Source organism: Gekko japonicus, unplaced genomic scaffold, assembly GCF_001447785.1.
Source record: "Gekko japonicus isolate JY-2015 unplaced genomic scaffold, Gekko_japonicus_V1.1 scaffold56, whole genome shotgun sequence".
Lineage (NCBI taxonomy): Eukaryota > Metazoa > Chordata > Lepidosauria > Squamata > Gekkonidae > Gekko > Gekko japonicus.
The window spans coordinates 1,565,372-1,589,107 of NW_015169779.1; the positions used below are offsets into that span (position 1 = coordinate 1,565,372).

General features: G+C 45.1%; 1 protein-coding gene across 1 annotated transcript in view; it reads right to left on the bottom strand.

The window, feature by feature from the left end:
- Positions 1-23,736, bottom strand: part of DHX15 (DEAH-box helicase 15) — a 58,171-nt gene that overhangs the window by 32,737 nt on the left and 1,698 nt on the right. The window contains exons 2-5 of the mRNA XM_015416762.1: positions 11,149-11,485; positions 6,552-6,745; positions 4,581-4,740; positions 3,026-3,244 (exon numbers count right to left, since the gene is read on the bottom strand). Of these exons, the coding sequence (XP_015272248.1) occupies positions 3,026-3,244; positions 4,581-4,740; positions 6,552-6,745; positions 11,149-11,485 (910 nt within the window). The remainder of the gene's footprint in view (positions 1-3,025; positions 3,245-4,580; positions 4,741-6,551; positions 6,746-11,148; positions 11,486-23,736) is intronic.

Below are 23,736 nucleotides of genomic sequence, written 5' to 3' on the forward strand. Positions count from 1 at the left end.
TCTTACTTGCACACAAGGGCAGTTCTGTCTGTTCATTCAAAACTCAGCAGGCTGCACAAGAACGAGGCATTTTCTTGTACACCCAAGGTTGTGGGAACAGCCTCATTCTCACAACCCCCTACGAAGCATCAGAAGCAGAACACTGTGCGCTGACTCCCAAGGGCTGCTTTCTACAGTCATTCTGCATCTGCGACTGGCACCTGGCCCATCATCAGCCCAGGGACCTGCGACAAAGTCAGGGAATTCCCCGATGCTGTGGGAGCCCAGCAGGAACCACCCGCCGCCTTCATACCTCGGGTAGCCACCACTAACTTGGCCAGAACTCCCAGGACAGGATCCCGGGCAGGAGGTAGTGGCAACTGGACATGGACCTCACTGCTTCCTGCCTGGGCCCCAGGGCTTCGGACATCAGCTGATGATGTCATCTCCTGGTGCCAGGGCAACAAAGATGATGGAGGAGGAAGAGATTGGATTTATCCCCCGCCCTTCACTACCCAAAGGAGTCTCAGAGCGGCTTACAAGCTCCTTTCCCTTCTCCTCCCCACAACAGACACCCTGTGAGGTAGGTGGGGCTGAGAGAGCTCTGACAGAAACGGCTCTTTTTCAAGAACAGCTGTGCCAGAACTATGGCTTGCCCAAGGTCATCCAGCCAGGTGCTAGTGGAGGAGTGGGGAATCAAACCCGGTTCTCCCAGATTAGAGTCCGCGCACTTAACCACTACACCAAAATGGTGTGATGATGATGGGGAAGACTGAGCTTCAGAGGCCATTGGGCCACTGGCGGGCATGGAGGCTGCCAGCAGAAGCCCAACCACAATGGGCACCCAGCCACACAAGAATCTGGGAGGAGCCAGGTGGGGAGGGCCTGGCTGAAGGCCTCCCAGGAACTGGCCATTGAGGGAAAGGAGAAGGGCCAGCAAGGATGGAGTCGGAAACGGTGGGAAGGGCTGCTCCGACTCCTGACCCAGATATGTGGCGGGGCTGATCGGTGGGGGTAGGGAGGTAGCATAAATGACAGTTCCCAAGCAGGCCTGGGAGGAAAGAGGGAGCACTCTCTCTGAAAGAAAGGGTGGAGTTGGGTGAAGCAACCCCTCTTTCTATTCTGAGGCCTTCGGAGCCCCCGTGGAGCGAAAGCTGTGTGACAGCCCAGCTTGCGAGGGAGGAGCCTCACACACAGCTTAAGTGAACTGAAATAGCCACCCAAACCCTTTGATGCAGGAAAGAGAAGAGTTGACTTTGCTGACATTCTTCCAGGAGGACACGCTTACACATAATGTTCTAAATCATGGCCTTGAATCAATGAGGAATTTCAGACAGGCGATATATTCCGGTTCAGGAACGGTTCCCAAATGGTTTCTGGTCTGACATTTCAGACAGAACCGTTTTAGAACCAGTTCCCTACCGGAATATATTTGTACTTTCACACACAAACGCTTCTGTCCCGTTCAGGAAACGGGGCTGAACCATTTTACCTGTAAACCACTTCCAAGTAGTCTTCAGTTTCTTCTCCCGGATCCGAAATGCTTTTCCCCACTGTTTTTCGGCCGCACGGGCAATCTCCAGCTTTTTTTTTTTTGGAAGGTTCGCTTTAGAGCGCTATAGAGCTATAACACAACAGCAAAACAGCGTTATAGCAACCCCACTGGAATGCCTGGAGTGTTGTGTTATAGCGCTCTAAAGCAAACGTTCAAAAAACCCCCCCAGAGATCGCCCGTGCAGCAGAAAAACGGCAGGGAAAAGTGGGGAAAAGCAGTGCAGTCTGAAATGGCAAACTGCTTCAGATCCAGCTGTTTACCGCTAGGGGAAAGCCATGTGTGAAATGGCAGCCCTATACCGGTTTATTCCACGGCGGATCAAAAATGGCTTCAAACCGGCTTAAAAAGGGTAATGTGAAATTCCTCAATGGCTTTATCTAGTAACAGCAAGAATTAATAGACGATACAATTCCGTATCTATACGAGCACAACCCAAAAAAATCCAGCAGCATACAGACACGCATAGCCAGCTCGGTCCCAATACGGAAAAAATTATTCTGTCTTTCGACATATAGATGCATACCACGTCAAATCTGAAAGGAACAGCTCTGCCGGAGTTCTTTTTTTCTACAGCCTTTCAGGATATGGATAAAGGACAAAGGGGGCCAAACCTGGGATCCTTCTCCCCGAACAACTACTCTCTTATACTTCCAGGCCTAATAGCATCTCCAAAGACTAATCACTCTTCTGAGAGGAAAAGAGCGTCAGATGCTGGACTGGCTTTTTATTCCTTCAAGCTCCTTTCCTGTGGAAAAAGTACACTAGACAGCCACCAGGGCTCACCTCTCACTAAGGAAGCCACTGCACTGCTCCGTCACATGTCCACCAGACGTTAACTGAAGACTATTATCTTCTGCTTCCAAAAGCGTGCACTCTCTCACTAGGCTCCGCACTGCCGCATCAAATGACTAAGGAAACGCACATGTGTTCAGATGTAACACCACGCAATGAAAGGCCCAAGTTAATAAAACCTGAGAGCGCCTTGCCTTCACTTCTACCCACAAACACCTACTGAATCCAACGAAACTAGCAGCTACTACAAGGCTACCAGTTTTCCTCTCCAGCTATGATGTTTCAAATCAAGTAGACAACATCCGAAGTGCAGAACAGACGCCGGATGCAAAGTTATACAAAACTCATTCGCCCCGGCAAGCTCCCCTGCAGCCGTATCTATCCAGCAAGATATAAAACCAAACTCTCCCATTTAAGTGAGATGATAGATTGGCCCCAAATGTAGCTGGTTAGAAAGCACATTCTCCCCGAGACGTGGGCAGCGCCATTCGTAACATACCCTGACGACTGTTCATCGATTTAGAACCTGTCAACCAATGTCTTTATCCTTCTTAGTGAAACTCAGCTAGAGTTGAAAAATAAGCGTGCAGAAATAAGCATACAGAAAAATAAGCATACAGAGCTCAGAAGCGCATACAAGAATATGCTACAAAACCCTGCCACATGAGACTACAGGATGATGAGGAATGTGAAAAATACCTCTTGGCCGGTGAGGAAGAGAAGAAGGTCTCCTTCCTCCTCTTCACACATGTGAATCTGGATTACTGTACGAATAGCTGCCTCAAGGTAATCCCTCTCTGGTTCCGGAGTATAAAAGATCTCCACGGGATGCGTACGTCCAGGGATAGTTAAGAGAGGACAGTTATCAAAATAAATTTGAAACTTGCCGGCATCTAGAGTAGCACTCATAACTATAACCTGCAATAGACAAGAAAAAAACAAAAGCGTTATATGTAGGTTCAAACTGACACTCATTTCTCTACCAATTCTGCAGTAAAACGTTCAACAACATTCAGTGTCACATTGTTTTCTGTTCAAGTTACAACCTGGACACCTTATTTGAAATACATATGCCCTGCCCTTCCATGAAGCTCAAGGAAGCCTCCTGGCAATTAAGTCTCTCATAATACCACACCTGCTGAAGGCCTGGATCCAGCAACGCACAAGAGGAGACAAACGGACTTCGTGCAGTTCTACTTGCACAACATCTCATGCAACACCTGGTGCTTTCTTTGCTATATTGACCAGTAGCTGGGTGCACACTGTCTGGCACGAGCAGAAATGTAAATGGGGATATAATAAGCCTGACCGAGCATAAGTGGCTACGGTGGCCTTCTTCTTGTGCGTCTGCTTGTGACAGACAGAAATTTTGCCCCAATCCAACCCATTATGTCCCCCGTGTAGCAGCACTCAATTGAACAAGGTCTACTAAAGGACCCTGCACTGCAAGCAGTGAAAATAGCTAGCAGTTGCCGCAGGGTCTTTTCAGTGGAGGCCCTCATATCACATAACTAGACAGTCTTTAAAAAAAACCCACCCCCATTGCTGTTTTTTGGAAAGTTTTGCAAAGCAGAGCTATTTAAGCAACTGTTCTTATGAATACTTGAGCTTCCTTCTCTTCGGTTTTGTTCAAAGGGATCCGTTTCATGTTGTTTTTAATGGCATCCACTGTTGATGTTTTTATGTCATTATGATTTTTAACTGATTATGTAACATGCCTTAGATACCCTCTGCGAGAAAGGCAGGCAAGGAATATCTTTTAAAAAATCTTGCTGCACTCTAGGACTTGCTTCTGAACAAGTATTACAGAGATTGTGGTATGCATATGTTGATCAGAAGAAGAAGAGATTGGATTTATACCCCACCCTTCACTACCCGAAAGAGTCTCAGAGCAGTTTACAATCTCCTTTCCCTTCCCCTCCCTACAACAGACACCCTGTGAGGTAGGTGGAGCTTTGAGAGCTCTTTTGAGAACTGCTCCTGAGAGAACAGCTCTGAAAGAACTTGTAACTGACTCGTCACAACAGGAGCTGTATTGTGGAGGAGTGGGGAATCAAACCCGGTTCTCCCAAATTAGAGTCCGCACTCCTAGCCACTACACCAAAGACGACAAACTTAAGAATTACTTCATGAATACGGACAATTTCAGCCCCACAAACAAATTTTAAAACCTTGTCAAAGTTTATTCATATACTGAAAACATCCTCTAGAGACAGACTTTGGCAATATTCTACGTGGGATATATATCACTGACCTTTAAGTCAGACCTCTGCCTTACGACCTCTTTCAAAACTCCCATCAAAATATCGGTAGCCAAAGTTCTTTCATGGGCTTCGTCAAGAATTATTACTCCATAGCGTTCCAGCAAAGGATCATTCATAGCTTCACGCAGTAACATACCATCAGTCATGTACCTGATCCGGAAACAAATAATTTTAATTTCAGATAACAGTAGAAATGCCCTTTCATCACTCAAAGATTATTTGCAGCTTTCTCCCAATTGCTTCTTCCTGAAGTTGAAATATTAAAACTGCACACAGCCTAATGCTTTTAATGTCTGATAGCATCCTTTGTATTCCTTCCATTTCCCTCGCAACAGCTGATGCTTTTAAGTCATTAGTTGGGTTCTCAACATACAAGATGTGCTTACTAGCAAAAATGGTCCATTGCTAAAGGAAGCGTGATGTCCTTCACACCCACACCGTTTTCTCTGACCGGGCTGCAAGATGCGAATATCATCCAGAGCCCTCAGCATGACAACCAGAGAGCCAAAAGCTATCGACATCACCCCAAAAAAGCATAAAAGTGCCCAGGATCAAGGGAAGCAATGTGCTTATCCACTTCATAGCCTGGGTATTTTCCTTGAATATCAACCTTATGGTTCTCCATATAGAATATCCACCATGTTCCTCCAATCCAATGTTCCCAAACTTCTGACAGCTAAGACACACTGGATATAACTGTATACAAGTTAATACCCTGCGAGTCTGGAGCCTCTCCCTCAAACCCCCTCCCTTCCAGCCCCCAGAATATACCCTATGTTTTTGCCATTGACTTCAATGGCCCATAGGATATAATAGGGCCAAAATTGACATTCGGCTGGCCCAAAGACTCCCCAATCACCTCCTACTGCCGAACTTGACATGCGGGAGTCTTTATGCCAAAACTGATTCTGCCCAATTCGTCCGAATCCGAATCGGGCTGAATTATTTTATTTTTTTTGCACACCCCTACCCGTTAGCCTCCAGAAGTGGGGGCACACAGGGTGGGACCTACAGTGATGATCTTCAACTTGTGGGTTGTTATGGGAGACAGTGATCTTTCGGGTACTTTGGTCCCAGGCTTGTGTAGAATTTTTAATGTAACAAGCAGTACTTTGTATTGGACCTGGCAGTGAACCAGCAGCCACTAAAGAAATTTTAATAATGGTGAGATACAATCGCTATAACTTATACCTGCTAGAAGTGACACACACACACACACACCGCCATGGGAAAAGCCATTTCTGAAACACACATGAACTGCTTACAACTGATGCAGTGTACATAGGTATCTCTTTTTACACTTTATCTGTGCCCTAATACAAAAGAACCCAACTTGGCAATTGATGCTTTGGACAGGGCATTAAACCCATCTATGCATTCTCCGCAACTCTACACAAGGCAAAGGCCTTGCTGTTGTCCTGCAGCGGGGGGGGAGGGGGGCAGCAAAACAGGGGAAGGGGGGGTGAGATTTCCCCTCCCTCCCACACAGGTTTCAGCAAGGCAGGTTGAATCAGAGGGAGGGAAAAGCAGAGTCTTGTTAATGGTATGTTTACAGAAAAGACTGTGCCAGTGGGGGGGGGGGGGGGGGATTAAGGCTGCAATGACCAGCATGCTATACTTTCAAATAAGAGTAAGGCAGAAGTCTCAACCTAGCATGAGTCTTGGATGCTCATTACCTCTTCCACTCAGCCTTCGTTTTAATCTGGTACAACCTGGAGTACCCAATCAGACTTCCTTTTCTTTCCAGAGACAAACTAGTGTTCAAAAAGAATAGGCCCAGGAGGTTATTCTTTTTCCACTGAATGGGAAGGGCACACGAATATCCAAGTCTCCGAACGGGCTGACATTTCTTCCCAGATCATCATGATGGGAGAGGAGGTGTCCTCACTATCTCCCTTTGAAATGAAACTCCTAAACTCGGCAACCTCCTCTCTTTGGAAGACGGCAGCGCCAACACTTACTTGAGAATAGTTTTTGCACTACTGCAGTCTTCAAATCGAATGGAGTAACCCACTTCCTGGCCCAACATCACATCCATTTCGTCGGCAACCCGCTGCGCCACGCTCATTGCGGCAACTCTCCTGGGCTGGGTACATGCCACTCCTCTCTTCGGCCCCGGCAGTGATCGCATGTAGTCAACGCACCACTGAGGGATCTATCAATGGGGGGGAAAGGATTTTGTTGATGATTTATACACAAAAAAGTGGCACGTAATTCACGTAATTAAGATTTACAGCTTAATTCAATGGGCTTTGATCAACTATGGGGGGGGGGGGAGATACACAAACCATATGCACAAAAACAGCACCTATGCTTCACTGCCAATATAAGGAGGGTGAGAAACAACCTAAAAATACAAATAATACGTGTGTTAAAATGGCCATGCACAATGGGATGGATACAACTATCCTCTGAGCAGTCTTCCTCCAACTTGAGTAGCTCACACTCTGCCACTTGAGCAGGAGGACGGCCTTAGAAGCTGCTTGGCGAAATGGCAGGATCCACCACAACATTCCTGCACGTACACGGCCAATGTTAAAAAATCATTAGTTCTGAAGCAAGTTGTTCAGCCTACGCCTTGACATCCAGAAGATAAGTATTTATATTGCTCTGACACAGGGATGACTCAGACATATTTAAAACTGCACAGGAACCAACAAAACTGCATTTGTTGTTGTTGTTGTTGTTGTTCAGTCACACAGTCAAGTCCAACTCTTTGCGACTCCATGGACCACATCATGCCAGGCCATCCTGTCTTCCGTCGTGCTCCACAGTTTGCTTAATTTTATGTTCGTTGCCTCGATAACACTGTCTGACCATCTCATCCTTTGTCGTCCCCTTCTTCTGTTACCTTCAGTCTTTCCCAGCATCAGGGTCTTCTTCTCCAGTGAGTGGTCCCTTCTCATTTGGTAGCCAAAGTATTTGAGCTTCAGCTTCAGTCTCTGGCCTTCCAGAGAACAGTCAGGGTTGATTTCTTTTAGGATTGACTGATTCGATCTCCTTGCAGTCCAGGGGACTCTCAAGAGTCTTCCTCCAGCACCATAGTTCAAAAGAATCTATTCTTCGGCGCTTGGCCTTCCTTATAGTCCAACACTTGCAGCCATACACTACTACTGGGAATACCGTCGCTTTGTTGGCAGGGTGAGGTCTCTATCAACAAAACTGCACAGGAACCAACAAGAGCACAGTTCTCACTTCTTCTCCATGCCAGGCTTGCAATCCTGATTTGGAAGGAAGTGCAAACAACAGTTTGCTAATTTGGATATAAATCGCGGCTCGCGTGAAAGTGAATGCCACTAATTGACTCAGGCCATGTGGAATGAGGGGGCAGGCATGGCGTAAGCACAGGGGCCATCCGTTCAACACCAAAACATGACCTTGGCACTCTGGGCGAATAATCTCAGAAGTGGCAGTTCAAAAAAAGACTATGACAAAGCATTCATAATTTGTAACCCCATTAATCAATAATGCACCTCATGTATATATTCATAAAGGATCAAAAAATGAAACTCCTCACAGAATGCTTTTCTTACACAATAGTGAAACAATCCCCCAGCACGTGTGCAGAGCTTCTTTTACCTCCAAAGGAAAAGCCACATGCCAATTTGCAGAAGAGTCTCATAAATCAAACATTAGACAACTATCTGTAACGCCAGGGGCTGCTACCCATGGAAACACACACTCAAAGAGGAGGGGCAGGAAAGAAGGCATTCATTTAGAGCCAACATCCTCCTTAGGATAGCCAGAGAAAAGAACTTACAACCAGCAAAATCAAAGGGCACTGTCCGCAATTGTGTACAACTTCTGTTGTGTTAAACTTGACTATCTTTCAAGTTTCCTTTGTCATTTACAAGAGCAGCAGTGGTATGCTAACATCGAAACACTCCTGGATGATCCAGTTAACTGGATCATCACGCAGCTTGTTGGAGGTGCTGGGCCCCCGAGAGGCCCACTTGGCCACGCCCAGGACAAGGGCCTTTTCCACCTTTGCTCCATCCTGGCGGAATGCCTTGCTGGATGAGGTTCAAGCCCTGCAGTACCTTCCAAGCTTCTGCGGGGCTTGCAAGTCAGTCCTGTTCAGGGAGGCCTCCTGATTTTGTTCTGTTAGCCCTCCTGGAACTTACCTACCCATTAACTTTTTTATAACTTCTATCACTTTTTAGGATCTTATTTATTATTTATGAATGGTCAGTGACTGATTTTATTCTTATAGATTATGTATTTTATATGCAATTGTGGTTTTATTGTTGTAATCTGCCCTGAGCCTAGAAATCTAATAATTAAACGACTGCAACAAATAGATAAAAACACTTGGGGGAAATAGACAGATGAAGAGAGAGGACCATGACGGTCAGTGTTCCCTCTAAGCTGGGTTAGTGTGAGCTAGCTCAGTTTTTTAGCCTCTGGCTCACAGATTTCTGTCTTAGCTCAGGAAGGGATGGCTCCAGAGCAAACTAATTTATGCAGTAGCCAAATCCTTCGCTGACAACTTTAATGCCATTAGCTCACAAAGTAGAATTTTTGCTCACAAGACCGCACAGCTTAGAGGGAGTGTTGATGATGGTTCAAGTGAATTAAAATGTTTAGCTAATAAAAAAATAAAAGTTACCACTTAAAATTGATTGTAAAACTAGATATAGATGTTTAAAATAAGATAAGATTCAATTTTACTGTTTATGTTAACTAGACTAAGTGCGAGCTCCACTATTGTAGTAGGTGTTGTTTTGTTTTTGTTTTGTTTTGTTATGTGATTGTTATTGGTTTTTTATTTCTTGTAGTAACTTTTCTTCCTTTCTGAAAATAATAAAACGTCCTGGCTTCAGCCAGAGCGAGCATGTGTATATATATATATATATATCAGAGACAGTCTTCCTCTGAATCCTAATGTTAGGAGACAACATCAAGGGAAGGCTTCTCTGTCTAGACCCTGTTCGTTGGCCCTCCAAGGCAACTGAAGAGACACTATATGAAACAGGATGCTGGACAAGATGGACCATTGGTCTGATCCAGAGGATACTGAAACAGTCTAACCACAGGGAGCCAGTGGTGGTACTACAGGCATCTGCTCAAGACAAACTGGCCTTGAAGAGGAAGAACAGGTAAGGAGACATAATTTCATGTACTTGCTACAATACGTCTGGAGGCCAGGATTCTCAGAATCCTGCTCAGCATGCAGGAAATGAAAACTTACAGATGTCAAATTCGTTCAAGTGCCCTGACCTGGATAGCCAAAACTAGCCCGATCTCATCAGATCTTGGAAGGTAAGCAGGGGCAGCCCTGGCTAGTATTTGGATGGGAAACCTCCAAGGAATACTAGGGTCACTATGCAGAGGCAGGCACCGCCTCTGAATGTCTCTGGCCTTGAAAAACCCAAAGAGTCGCCCAAGGTCAGCTATGACTTGATGTCTATTATATATGGGGGTGGGGGAGGAGTACTTGAATATATTCACACATAGACACACACACACACACATATATATATTCAAGTAGTCCTAGGATCTTATTATGCTGTAGATGTCCAAAATGCTGGCATGACCCAACATAAAGTTTCGACTGTGTCAAGCTTTCCCCCCTCTGTGGATCAGGGTTGAATTCTTCCCCCTTGTTCTGTAGGGAAACAAGAGTAATGTACCAGAGCCTTTCTTTTGCCTGCTGCGTACAAGGATTTTTGATCATAGTAGAGGAAATAACTTTTGAAATATCTGCCTGTTGACGCAGATTACAAAAGGGCCCAGGCGCAATACATACTTCACGGCTGTGATCAATCATTGACACCTGTAGGATTAATGATGACTGTAAAGCTGATGGCATGAGAAGATATATGTCGAATGAGAACTAACAGCAAACACATGAGAATATTTTCTAGTGATATGAAGTCCATTTCAGTGCAGCATTTACAATATTTCATCCTTTCCATGAACTCCCAGTGCACACCGTTCCCTGCACCTGCAGCTTTTGAAAGCAACATATTCAGCACACCTGTATCAGAAAGCTGCCTGCAGAACTAAATCCCCCACCGTTACAAATGAGACTGCTATCTCTGTATGTAGTACATATTTCTCATTTTGTAGTTCCAGTGGCATACGGCAAAGTAATTCAGTCAGTATCAATGAACAAGATTTGGAATGCAAACAATGGCACCGATTTTCTTTTTAAATCAGCGTTCGAAATACTACGTAGAAGAAAGCAACCAGAAATGTCATTTATTTGCAGATTAATACACGCTTGTACTGAGTAATTCAAACGTCACTGAACTTCTTATGAAAAGGTAACAGACCCTGGAGAGTCAGGCAGACTACCAAAGGTGGAGGAGGAAAGTGAGATTTCAGTACATCATTCTCTAGTCATTAAGCAACTGAAAGGTTCATTAAACAGATCTCATTCAAAAGGGTAAGACCTGCAATGTGTCACTGCACAAGGAATTTCTTTAAAGACCCTGAAATATTGCTGGTACAACAATGAGTTATGTCACAAAGTCTTTCAAAATGTTTAATGCAAATTCTACTCCACAAAACAGTTACGAATTATCATAAAGGCCAGGGGGAAAAGACACTCACCTGCGTTGTCTTACCAGAACCTGTCTCCCCAACAAGTACAAAAGACTGGTGCCTGATCAAGATGTCAGTAAACCTTTCCTTATACTCCCAGACAGGAAGCTGAAGCCGTTTCTTTAGGATCTCATAATAGCGAGGTGTGTGTGGTAGGTTTGTGAACGGGTTTATACCCTGTGGGAGTACAGTTGGCTTTAAAGTTGGCAACCCAACACTAGCAATGAGTGCAGAATTGGCTGGAGGGGGGAAATCCTTTTCCTTATCTCTTTCCCTCTCACGATCTCGGTCTCTGTCTCTGTCTTTGGAGCGGTCATCGCGATCCCGTTCACGATCCCGATCCTTCCTAAATGGTTTTCAGGAGACAGAGGGGAAAATGTAACAGACATCAAGAGCCACTGTATATGAGAAGACAATACGAAGGTAACATTTAATTTTTTAAAATACAAATCCCAAACAATTTTCAAATAGCTTTTATCCTAATATGCGTTTTTGGAGGACCCATCTAAGGAGACAGGAACTGGGAGGAGAAAAGTTCAGGCACTGAGAGTTTGGCAGTTGTGGCAAGATAATTGCTATATTCTTCTAGTTCTGCCCACCCAGGCACGGTTCCACCTACATCTGGCCAAAGAAGAATCCACATCCTACAATGAAACAGTGCTACAGCTACAGATCTGATTATCGTAACAATACAAGGACTGCAAGAAGGACTACAGGAATAATGCTGGTAAAATCATTAGTACAACACTGAATAATGCTGCGGAAAAGTTAACATACAAATGCACAGCCATAAACAGAGATTTATCTTTATATAAGGCACAGAGGCTGCACACACAGCTATGCCCACTTTTAGGTTAGGAAGACTTGTGTGCTCTGAGTCTGGTGGCAATAAACAGGCTTCAGTGCCCCAGTGGGGAGGAGCGGAGAACATCTGGCCGCTTTTCCATGAGCACTGCTATGTCCCTGGTATGACACACATACACAGAGAAGAGGCAGTGTGGATGCAGTGAGATTTCTACATTCTGCACTCCAACTAAGGAGGTCTGGATTGTGGGAACAGATAAATACGTCAGTTGACGATCTCAAATAGTATGGAAAGAGAGTTAACATTTACAAGACTGGGGAACTTAATTTATGGTACTATTTGTTGAAATATGGTAATGTTTTAAAAACTTTTCTTACTGTAAATATACAATACAAGTCTTGTGAGCAAAAATTCTACTTTGTGAGCTCCTGGCATCAGAGTTGTGAGCAAGCGATTTGGCTACTGCATAAATTAGTTTGCTCTGGAGCCCTCCTTCCTGAGCTAAGACAAAAATGTGTGATCCAGAGGCTAAAAAACTGTGAGCTAGCTGACACTAACTCAGCTTAGAGGGAACACTGGTGGGGCCCCACAACAAAATGTTGCATAATCAGTTGTAGTTTGTTTTAAGTTGTAGTTGCATTTTTTTAAAAACTGCAGTGTAGGATTTGTAGTAACTGAATGTATATACTCCTTGTGATGAGACCCACTCAATACAGTACACAGAATGTATGCCAAGCATTAATCCTTATTGGTTTTGTGTATTTCTGTATGTGTTAATTCTAAATGTCACCACAGTTTTTTTCATTTCTGTATTCTTCTGTTGTTTGTAATATTTGTTATTGTTGCTTTTAATTAAAGTATTTCGTTGAATACCACATTAGATGTAAATGTTCCTTCTTCATTTCTAAAATATCCTTGGAATGGAGTGCTGCAAACTTGGGTTTTTTAATGTTCAAAGCATTTTACTCTAAACATTGCAACCAATGCTCCCTCTAAGCTGTGGAGTCTTGTGAGCTAAATTCTACTTTGTGAGCTACTGGCATTAAAGTAGTGAGCGAGCAATTTGACTCTTGCATAAATTAGTTTGCTCTGGAGCCCTCCTTCCTGAGCTAAGACAAAAATGTGTGAGCTGGAGGCTAAAAAACTGTGACCTAGCTCACACTAATTCAGCTTAGAAGGAATATTGATTGCAACATATATTCGTCCATGGGTGAAGACTGGTTCCTTTAAGTATATGCCGACATTTTGCAATGTTTGGCCCTGGCTTACTTGGACAAATAATTGGGATTGTGGTCTATACTGCTGTGTAGAGCTTATTGTAAGCAGGATCCTATTTATGTAATTTCTGTATCACTTAATGGGTGTGTTCAGACGCGGCATTTACAACGGAATCTGTGCCGGTTGCAATCGTTGTACTTACCGGCGTTCAGACGGCGAACATCCGCCTTCCCTCCCTAACTGTTGTAAACAGCTTTACACCGTTGTACTCTGCCACTAGGTCCCCAAGTGGTGGTATCCTGAGTACAACGGTTGTAATCGCTGTACCCCCCGTCTGAAAGCTCTCCAACGTTGTATAGGCACTTCCGTTCAGAAGCCTGTGGCTTCCGATTTTTTTTTTAAAGTATGCGATATGCGCTTGGGCGAAGCTTCACCCTGAGCGTTTGTTTGTTTGTTTGTTTGTTTAAAAAAAGGCCCTTAGTTTACCGTTTCGGAGGAGTCCGGGACTGCAGGGAGGCCAGTTTGGGCTTTAAACTTTAAAGGTAAGTCCTCACCTTTAAAGTTTAAATGTAATACAGGGTGTTTTGAGCATGCGCAAAGATCACCATTCTGTGGATGGCTGCCTATGTGCATGCTCAAACTGAGGTTTTTTAAAAAAAACCGCCGACGCCCGCAGCGTGTGAACGGGCATACAGCGATGGGCTAGGTTAGGGTTAGGTTAGGGATAGTGTGAGGGAGGTAAGTGTGATCGTGTTTCAGCCGGCATAAACTGCACCGGTTCCAACCGGTACAGTTTATGCCGGCTGAAATGCCGCATCTGAACGCACCCAATGTATCATGTGAATACTAATGCCATGCTTCAGTTCTTTCTGGGGGTTCCAGACTTCTAAAATCCTCATGCACTGATTACGGAATGTCCCATTTTGTTGACTGTACTGACTCACTATGTATAATCTTTGGGTCCCTGTGAGAAAGTCAGTCCGCAAATAACACGAATAAATAAATATTCAATTTGCAGTTTCCTCAGACAACAACGGGGGGTGGGGGTGGGGGGGGAGTGTTTGTTTCTAAAAAGCACAAAACCATGCAGGCCTGGCCTCCTGTAGGTCATAAGCACTCCCTACTTTTGTAAAAAAATAAGACCCCTCTCCATTTTGAGCAGTTCTAAGAGAGACCCCTAGCAGTCTTTCCTCCTGAAAGAAGGGCTAGTGAGACCCCAGGCAGCTTTACCACTCCATATGCTCAAGAATCGAGCAGGTACCACCCCCTCCACTGGCAACCAAGGAAAGAAGAGGTGATCATTGTGAGTAGTTGAGTCCTAGAGTGGCAGCTCCTTATCTAAGAAATCACTGAAAAACCACTGGGAGGGCAACAACACAACCGTCCAACTGGTGGTTCACATATTGGATAATGGTGGCCTGCTTCTCACATGGCTATCGGGCTCCCTGTTTCTCACGCTATGATCCAAAATACCACTGGCTAAAGGGAGCAGCATTGGTTAAGTAGGGTCATCCTTACAGGGGTCCAGAGGATGCTCTGAAGGCGAGGGGCCGTGGCTCAGTGGTACAGCATCTGCTTGGCATGCAGATGGTCCCAGGTTCAGTTAAAGGATCTGGCAGTAGGTGATGTGAAAAACCTCTAGCTTCTGATCCTGGAGAGTGGCTGCTAGTCTGAGTTGACAGTACTGACCTTGATGGATGGTCTGGTTCAGTATAAGGCAGTTTCCAAGCACCTGCACAGACAACGCTATTAATGGGGGGGGGGGGGGCGGGGTATATACTCCCCAATGTATTTTTTTAAACTGCTCAGATTTTTCTGCAAACCTAGGGGGCCACCTAAATTTGCAGAAAAGTCTGTTTGAGTGTGCCCCCTACCTGCAGATTTAGATATCCGCACATAAGGAGCACAGTTGGGAATTAGATAGTTGTTTCTACTTCCAGATCACCTTTACAAATTTTATCCTATACGTACTACTCAAGAATCAGTAGAATACCAACTGGAAAAGTCACTATTGGTTTTCGGAATAATCACTTTAGTGGTCATGAAACTACCCAGCCTGTTGTAGCTTGCTTAGGAGATACAAAATACACAAAGCATGGTGTTCACATCGAACAACAAGGAATGTGGAATGAGCACAGTAGTAGCAAATCTGCCAGGGACCTCACTGAATTCTTGTAAAGGTTTAGGATACACACACAGTTCATGCAAAGCACTGTCCTGGCCTGCTGACCTTCACTGTCACATCCCATGAACTATCCTCAAACATAAGAAATGCCACCCCCACCCCCACCCCCCAAAAAAACACCCACATGAGGGGCTATCACTTGTGGTCTCATCTTTCAGGGAAGCTTCCCTGCTATTACTGATGTTTCCAGTGAGGAACCCCTGCTCATCTTATGGGTAAGTAAATTGATTTAAATCACTGATGTTTACCAAAAAAAATCTGAAAACTTGATTTAAATTGTTGATATACCCTTTCCACTCAGGGTAGGCACTTCTGCTCACAGCAGAGGGGGAGGGATAATTTAATTGATTCTCCCATCTCAGGGCAGCCCCACACTCTGACTCCCGTGATGTTGCTGGGAGTTCACTTATCTATGGAAGCACAATTGGGGGGGGGCGGGGGCGGCGGCAGAAGACTGCAGCCGGAAAGGGGAAGCGGGGAAGCCACTGTTCATACAGGGCTACCTGGGAGGCACAGGATAGAAGACCAAGGTTCAAATTTACTACGTCATGTATGTCATTAAGAAGTGTGGCATTCTTCAGGTCGGCATGCCCGCCAATTAACTTCTGTCAAATGACCACCAATTGTTTAACCATTGACAAATAACATCAAACGTCCCACAAAACCAACAATTCCACTACACAGATGAGGGCAGCTTACTTTTTTACTTCATTAGGGCAGCAGCACTCAATGGCTCAGACAGCCACATGTGGCTCTCTGACATGCCACCGATTGCTTTCCTGTTGTCCAATATGGCCTAGGAAAGCGAGTGAGCCCATTGCCCACGAGTGCTTGTGTCTGGCGGTTGGTTCTCACCTCGAAAGAGTTGCTGTCACTGCAAGCCTTCCTGAGGTTCAGGTCTTGCGCTAGGAAGTTAAGTGTCCCATCTGTTCCACGCGTACCCTCCACAGACACCCTCCCTTCTCCGCAGCCCCTGTACTCTCATCCCATCCCCTGGGTGGCTGCCGGGTAGAAAGCAAACTAGTCGGAGGGAAGAGGGGCCACCACGGCAGCAACCCAGGAGGGGAGCAAGCTGGCCACACTGGAGCAACTTCACTCCTCCTCCTCCAGCTTGATCTCCTCCAGGAGCCTTGGCCAGCTTCCTCTCTTGCCTGAGCTGCTGTGCCTCATTCTGAGGACAGGGAAAGAAAGAGGGGAACAAAAACATAACACCCCCCCCAAAAAATGAATTAAAAACATGAAAGGTTAAATGGATACAAAGTATGGGTCCCAATGTCAAAATCAAATTATCAAAAATACATGTATTCATTATAAATTAGTTTTAAAACAATGATAGGCCCAAATAGAGACTCAATAAGAATTACAAATCGTGCGATATGCACAACTGCGACCTTAGGCAACCCTAAAACAGAGGCATTTCGGCCTACCAGTCTTCTTCAGCAGTCAAGCGTAAATTATAAATATGCATGCACAAATGTTGCACATATGCAACATTTACGCTTGACCACTGAAGAAGGCCAGTAGGCCGAAATGCCTCTGTTTTAGGGTTGCCTACGGTCCCAATTGTGCATATCGTATGATTTGTAATTCTTATTGAGGCTGTATTTGGGGCTATGATTGGTTTTAAACTAATTTATAATAAATACATGCATTTTTGATCATTTGCAATATTTATGTTGTATAATCATTGATTTTAACATTGGGCTTCGTTTGGAGAAGAGGGAAAGAAGCCTCTCCCCTCCGCTCCAGATACCCAAGGGCTGGATACGGTTCAACCTACATGAACCATAGAATCGCAGGGTCAAAAGGAGCCATACAGGCCATCTAGTCCAACCCACCGCTCAATGCAGGATCAGCTTAGAGCAGGGGTGGCCAAACTGCAGCTCGGGAGGCACATGGGGCTCTTTCACACATACTGTGCGGCTCCCGGCAGGGCAGCTGGGGAAGTGAAGGGGAGGCACACTTTCCCTCCCTCCCATCTATTTGTGTTGTTTCTCTCTCGCTCTCGCTCTCTCTCCCTCCCTCTTTCCTTCTTTCTTTTCACCTCTCTCTCTCTCTCTTTCTCTCTCTCTTAGACATCTAAATATCATCAGCAAATAAATATCATTGCAGGCCTATTTTTGGGCAGGAACGCACAGGAACGGAGTTCCGGCTTGCTCCTCAGTCGGCCACACCCAGCAGGAACTCATTAACATAACAGGCCACACCCAACAGCAGAAACTCATTAGGATTGGCTACATTAGGGGTGTGTGGCCTAACATGCAAAGGAGTTCCTGCTACAAAAAAGCTCTGCGTTTTGACAACAAGGTAAACAGAATAAGAAGCAAAAGGTGGGTGTGGCTGGATGACCACACTTCTGGTAACATGGGGGTGCGGCCTAATATGCTAATGTGCTGTGCTGTCAAGGGTGTGGCCTAATATGCTAATGAGTGTCTGCTGCTGGGTGTGGCCTATTATGCTAATGAGTTCCTGCTGGGCTTTTTCTACAAAGAAAGCCCTGATTATCAGTATGTTTTAACCCCTTTTATTTTTATTTTTGGCAGTCTCATTTAATGTTAATAAAAAGCAAGTAACAGGCTGGGTCAGGTGATGCTCTGTATTCTTGATGCTTGGGGGGGGGGTGCAAGAGTGGGAGGGCTTCTAGTGCCCTGGCCCCACTGCTGGACCTCCTAATGGCCCCTGGTATTTTTGGGCCACTGTGTGACACAGAGTGTTGGACTAGATGGGCCATTGGCCTGATCCAACGTTGGCTTCTCTTATGTTCTTAAATAGGCATATTTTAAAAATAAAAACATGTGTAATATTTGTTCACGTCTTGTGGCTCTCAAACATCTGACGTTTACTCTACATGGCTCTTACACTGAGCAAGTTTGGCCACCCCTGGCCTGGGGCATCCCTTTCAAGGGTTTGTCCAGGCACCGCCTGAAGACAGCCAGTGAAGGGGAGCTCATCACCTTCCTGGGCAGCTCATTCCACTGTTGAACAACTCTGACTGCGAAAAAGTTTTTCCTAAACTCAGAATTAATCTGATAACTTTAAAAAGGTTTTATTTATTTACAGAATTTGTATCTTGCCTTTCTGCCAATACATTGGTATCATGCCTTTCTGCCCATATATTTGTATCATGCCTTTTTGCCCATATATACAACCGTTACAACCAGTGTTCCCTCTAAGCTGACTTAGTGTGAGCTAGCTCACAGTTTTTTAGCCTCCGGCTCACACATTTTTGTCTTAGCTCAGGAAGGATGGCTCCAGAGCCAAACCAGTTTATTCAGTAGCCAAATCACTTGCTCACAACTTTAATGCCAGTAGCTCACAATGTGGAATTTTTGCTCACAAGATTCCACAGCTTAGAGGGAACATTGGTTACAACCTATATTTTATGTCTTGATGCAGCGGCAGATGAGGCACAGTCATGTGGCTCTTTTGGTTGACGGTAATTGTAAACATGGCTCTTCACGAGCCGTGGGGTGACAGCATCAGGTTCTCAACTGACAGCAATGTCAGGAGCAAGGGCTGCTTGGCCCTGAGACCTGCAGGATTTGGCCAACTCAGCAATACAGCTAAGCTTCTTCTGCCAGCCGCTTGCTCTAACTGAGGCATCAGTGGCAAGAATCACTGCCTAGTAATGCCCATGTTAAAAGTCACAACAGCTGACTTGTCACTAAATTTAGGCCCTGACAGGGATGGCCCAGGTTAGCCTGGTCAGCTGAGAGCTCAGCTAAGTAGGGTCCCGCCCCGGTTAGTACTCGGATAGGAGACCACCAAGCAATGCTCCCTCTAAGCCGTGGAGCCTTGTGAGCAAAAATTCCACTTTGTGAGCTCCTGGCATTAAAGTTGTGAGCGAGCAATTTGGCTACTGCATAAATTAGTTTGCTCTGGAGCCATCCTTCCTAAGCCAAGGCAAAAACATGTGAGCCGGAGGCTAAAAAACTGTGAGCTAGCTTACACTAACTCAGAGAGCCAGTTTGGTGTAGTGGTTAAGTGTGCGGACTCTAATCTGGGAAAACCGGGTTTGATTCCCCACTCCTCCACTTGCACCTCCTGATGTGACCTTGGGTCAGTCACAAGCTCTGGCACAGCTGTCCTTGAAAAAGAGCAGTTTCTGTCAGAGTTCTCTCAGCCCCACCCACCTCACAGGGTGTCTGTTGTGGGGAGGGGAAGGGAAAGGAGTTTGTAAGCCGCTCTGAGACTCCAAGTGAAGGGCGGGGTATAAATCCAATCTCTTCTTCTTCTTCTTAGAGGGAACACTGCGGCACCAAGCAAATCCAGGGTCGCTGCGTAGAGGCAGAGCTATGACAAATCATCTCTGTTCCTCTCTTGCCTTGACCTGGATGGCCCCGGCTAGCCTGATCTTGTCAGGTCTCAGAAGCTAAACAGGGTCAGCCCTGGTTAACACAGCCAGTTTGGTGCGGTGGTTGAGTGCGCAGAGGACTCTAATCTGGGAGAACCGGGTATGATTCCCCCACTCCTCCTCTCACAGCTGCTGGATGACCTTGGGTAAGCCATAGTTCTGGCACAGCTGTTCTTGAAAAAGAGCAGTTCCTGTCAGAGCTCTCTCAGCCCCACCTACCTCACAGGGTGTCTGTTGTGGGGAGGGGAAGGGAAAGGAGAATGTAAGCCACTCTGAGACTCCAAATGAAGGGCAGGGTACAAATCCAATCTCTTCTTATATAAGCTCACCATCTTTACCATATAACATGCAAGGACAATTCTTACAGTGCTATTCTATAGCAGTGGAATCAATAGACTTAGAAGGATGTAAGTCTGCTTATCCTATATGTACTGAAGCAAACGATTTCTGAAAGACACAGTGCACTATCGTGTAGAGGAAACAATGCATAAACTAAACACCGCTTTGGTGAGGATACAAACGTGATCAACTTCTTTCTATCTAGCTAACCCAATTTTATTGCCACTAGAGATCTGCTGATACCCCAGTGCTGTGATCTCCTACCATGAAAATGTAAATGATCAGTAACAGCAAGTGTGTACACCAGTATCCTTCAAAAGTTTCAGGCCCGGAGCAAATCCTTAATTCCAGAATTTTCAAAATGAGCAACTTACATTTTTTTTACATCTGCTTTCTTTTCGGTATGCATGGTGTTATCTAGTTCTTTATGCACAGGCCATGCAGACTCTATAACAGTGGTGGCGAACCTATGGCACGGGTGCCAGAGGTGGCACTCAGAGCCCTCTCTGTGGGCACACGTGCCATCGCCCCAAGCCAGGCCCAGACCATCATTAAAGTGTCAAATTCTCTGCCAAATAATTTTAAGTAAATGAAAGCATTTGGGATTGCTTTCCTTACTTTGTTTGGATCATCTTAAGTTAATGTATGAGTTGTTTTTTCTAAAGTAAAACTTCAGTATTCAGGTTATATTGCCGTGTTGGCACTTTGCGATAAATAAGTGGGTTTTGGGTCGCAGTTTGGGCACTTGATCTCTAAAAGGTTCGCCATCACTGCTCTATAAGGATCTGAAGCCCCCCCCCCCAATAACTAGGCTGCAAAGGCATGACCCACAGCAAACAAGTGGAGCAGAGAAGGGTGCATAATAGCAGCAAAAGACGACACAGCCCAGAAGCTGAACCTTTTCTTTAAAAACTCAACCAAAATAATGGTAATGGCATGGCTACCAACCAACCATGCACCACTGTAGTTCACAAGCCACAAAAGAAACATCATCTGGTATTAATCCCATTAACCAAGAATATCCAGGACAATGCATCTAATTACACACACACACAGAGAGAGAGAGAGAGAGAGAGAGAGAGAGAGAGAGGGGGGGGGGGGATCAAATTGTTTGGGAGGTGGAAGAAAATGATAATTGGGCCAAAGCAACTAAAATTGGGCCAAAGCAACTAACAGTTAAAGTTCCATTTTGAAAGCCCTGGGACTGCACAATTCCCAAAACGTATTTAGCTATCTGCCCATTTCATCACCTGTTATCTAAAACCTTCAAGTTAGTAAGGTTGATATCAGTTTGTTAAAGTCTGATTACATGCTTGAAATATATTAGTCAGACTGTAGCATGAACAATATACCACAGCTTGTGCCACCTAAGTGAGTGAGTTCAGGATATTTTATCTGTATAGCAGCCTCACTGCACACAGACCATCCACAAGTGCAAGGTGTGACACAGCAGCATGCAACAGAAATTCACCTTGATATTTATTAACATTGGAAAGGCACATAACACCTAAATGCTAGCCTTTATTACTGCACAGTAATCCTTTGGATTGGGATATTGATCAACTGATTGCCTCCTTTTTGACTGAACTCAATTTTTTTCAGTCTGTAAAGTTAAGTAATGTGCTTACATAAATGGCAGCTGTCCTCTTTTTATTCCATCATTCTCAACCCTGCCGGAGCCGTTTTGACACATGCATTCACCATTCATTTTGGGGCAGTAATCCCGTTTCTTGTAATTTACTCCACAGAGCTTCTACCCTTACTCTCCCCATTGCCAAACTTCTTCATCCAGTCTCTGCACAGGGCCAGAAAGTAGGGGGGAAAGCTGGGGGGCAGGGACAACAAGTTCCGGGTGAATCCTAGAGCATCACCCCAAAACAGCGACATCACTTCCACATATGCACCAGTAGTGATGTCATAGTGATGGCAAAACACCAGTTTTCCTCCAAAATTTGCTCACACTTGTCCACCAAGCACCTCCAGGAGCAACAGGGTCTGGGATAGGAGGTATCCTGCTATAGCTGGTGACCTGGCCACTCTAGGAGAAACCCTTTGCCAATGAATCCTGTGCTGCTTCATGCAGTCCCAAATCTACCCAATAACAAAACAATGGAAGTCTGTCACCATTTTGCAGACCACGTTTGGCAAGACTGTGTGGGTGGCACAGAAAGAAATCCTCAAATGGTGCCTGACACTCTCTTTCTCAGACAAGCAACTGCCTGCTTTCCCTGCCAGGCTCTCTAGCAGGCTGGGGAGCACCTGTGGCATCCGTGTCCTCTTGGGAAGGCAGGAAGGTTTAATAGGAGGCACAGGTGGAGATGTGAAGGTCGACGGGAAGGAAAAATAACACAGAAGCAACTGGGTGGGAAAGCATTGTTTTTCTCTGACATCTTTCCCCCAATTTTTCCCATGGATAAACTGTGAAATTTTGGGACACCCCCTTCCTATGAAGTATTTTTCTTTTGAAACGAACAAAATGCTTTTTACAACAAGGCTTATTCACATAAAATGTATGGCATGCAAAAAAAAATCTGAGAAAATTTTAGAGAACAATTGAAAAAGACTCCCGATGGCTACGATCTTACTTGGAAATACAATGAATAAACTCAGCAAGCCGTGCTTTCTTAAAAGCCCAACTAAATTTAGGGGAGTGCGCGCCCTGAAAAGCACAGTCATACTTTTGAATGTCTACTCTGTTTTTAAATCCCTGTGAATTCAACATGTCTTATTCTCAAGTGCAGTAGCCGCTTGATTTCCAAACAGATGGGTGGGTGGATGGAGCCACTTCAATTGTGGCTTCAGCACAGCAGGACAACCTCTTCACTCAGCCTACAGTCCCGGGTATGCTGTCCTGGATGGCTGCAGGGATCAGCATTTGTACTTGGGGGTGGGGTGGGGATGCAGACAATCCTCTGTTGAGGAATGGGAGTGTCTGCCCAGCACTGCACTGCTGGCTCTCCAATCCACCCATGTGGGTTTTCCTCTGCACTCCCCCCCCCCAAGCCCATGGGGCCTTGCAGTGAATCAGACCATTGGTCTATAAAGGTCTCTACTGTCTACTCAAGACTAGCAGCAGCTCTCCAAGGTTTCAGGTGGAGGTCTTTCACATCATTTTGATCCTTTTAAATGGAGATGCCAGGGATTGAACTTGGGACCTTCTGCACACCAAGCAGATGTTCTGCCACTGAGCCACAGCCCTTTTTTCCCCTCACACCAAGAGTCATTGCCCCATTTCCTTTGTCCTTGTCACATTTTGTTCAAGACACTTCCTGATGGTTGTTGTACTCTCAAATAGATTATCCTGTTCTGTCTTGCTTTTTCCATTGCCCTTCAGGTATTCTGAGGATGTTTCAATTTGACAATAAATCCAGAGGGATAGCTATGCTAGCCTATCGAAGCAAAATTATTCTAGCAAGAGTTTTTGTGACTCAGATCTCACTTTACTCAATGTACAGAGCGTATATTCATAGGAAACAGGTTAACAGTCAACACTACAGTATAAATCTATTTGCTATGGATGTTCACTCCACATATCTGGTGAACTGAGCACTGATTCACAAAAGCTCATGCCAGAACAAATTGTTAGTCTTCAAGGCGCCACAGAGCTGCCATCTAATTTTGTTTTTATCTTTAGTGGAGCCAGCTATACTTGTATGATAGCTGCCATCATTAAAACGTTCAGCAATTTTTACTATA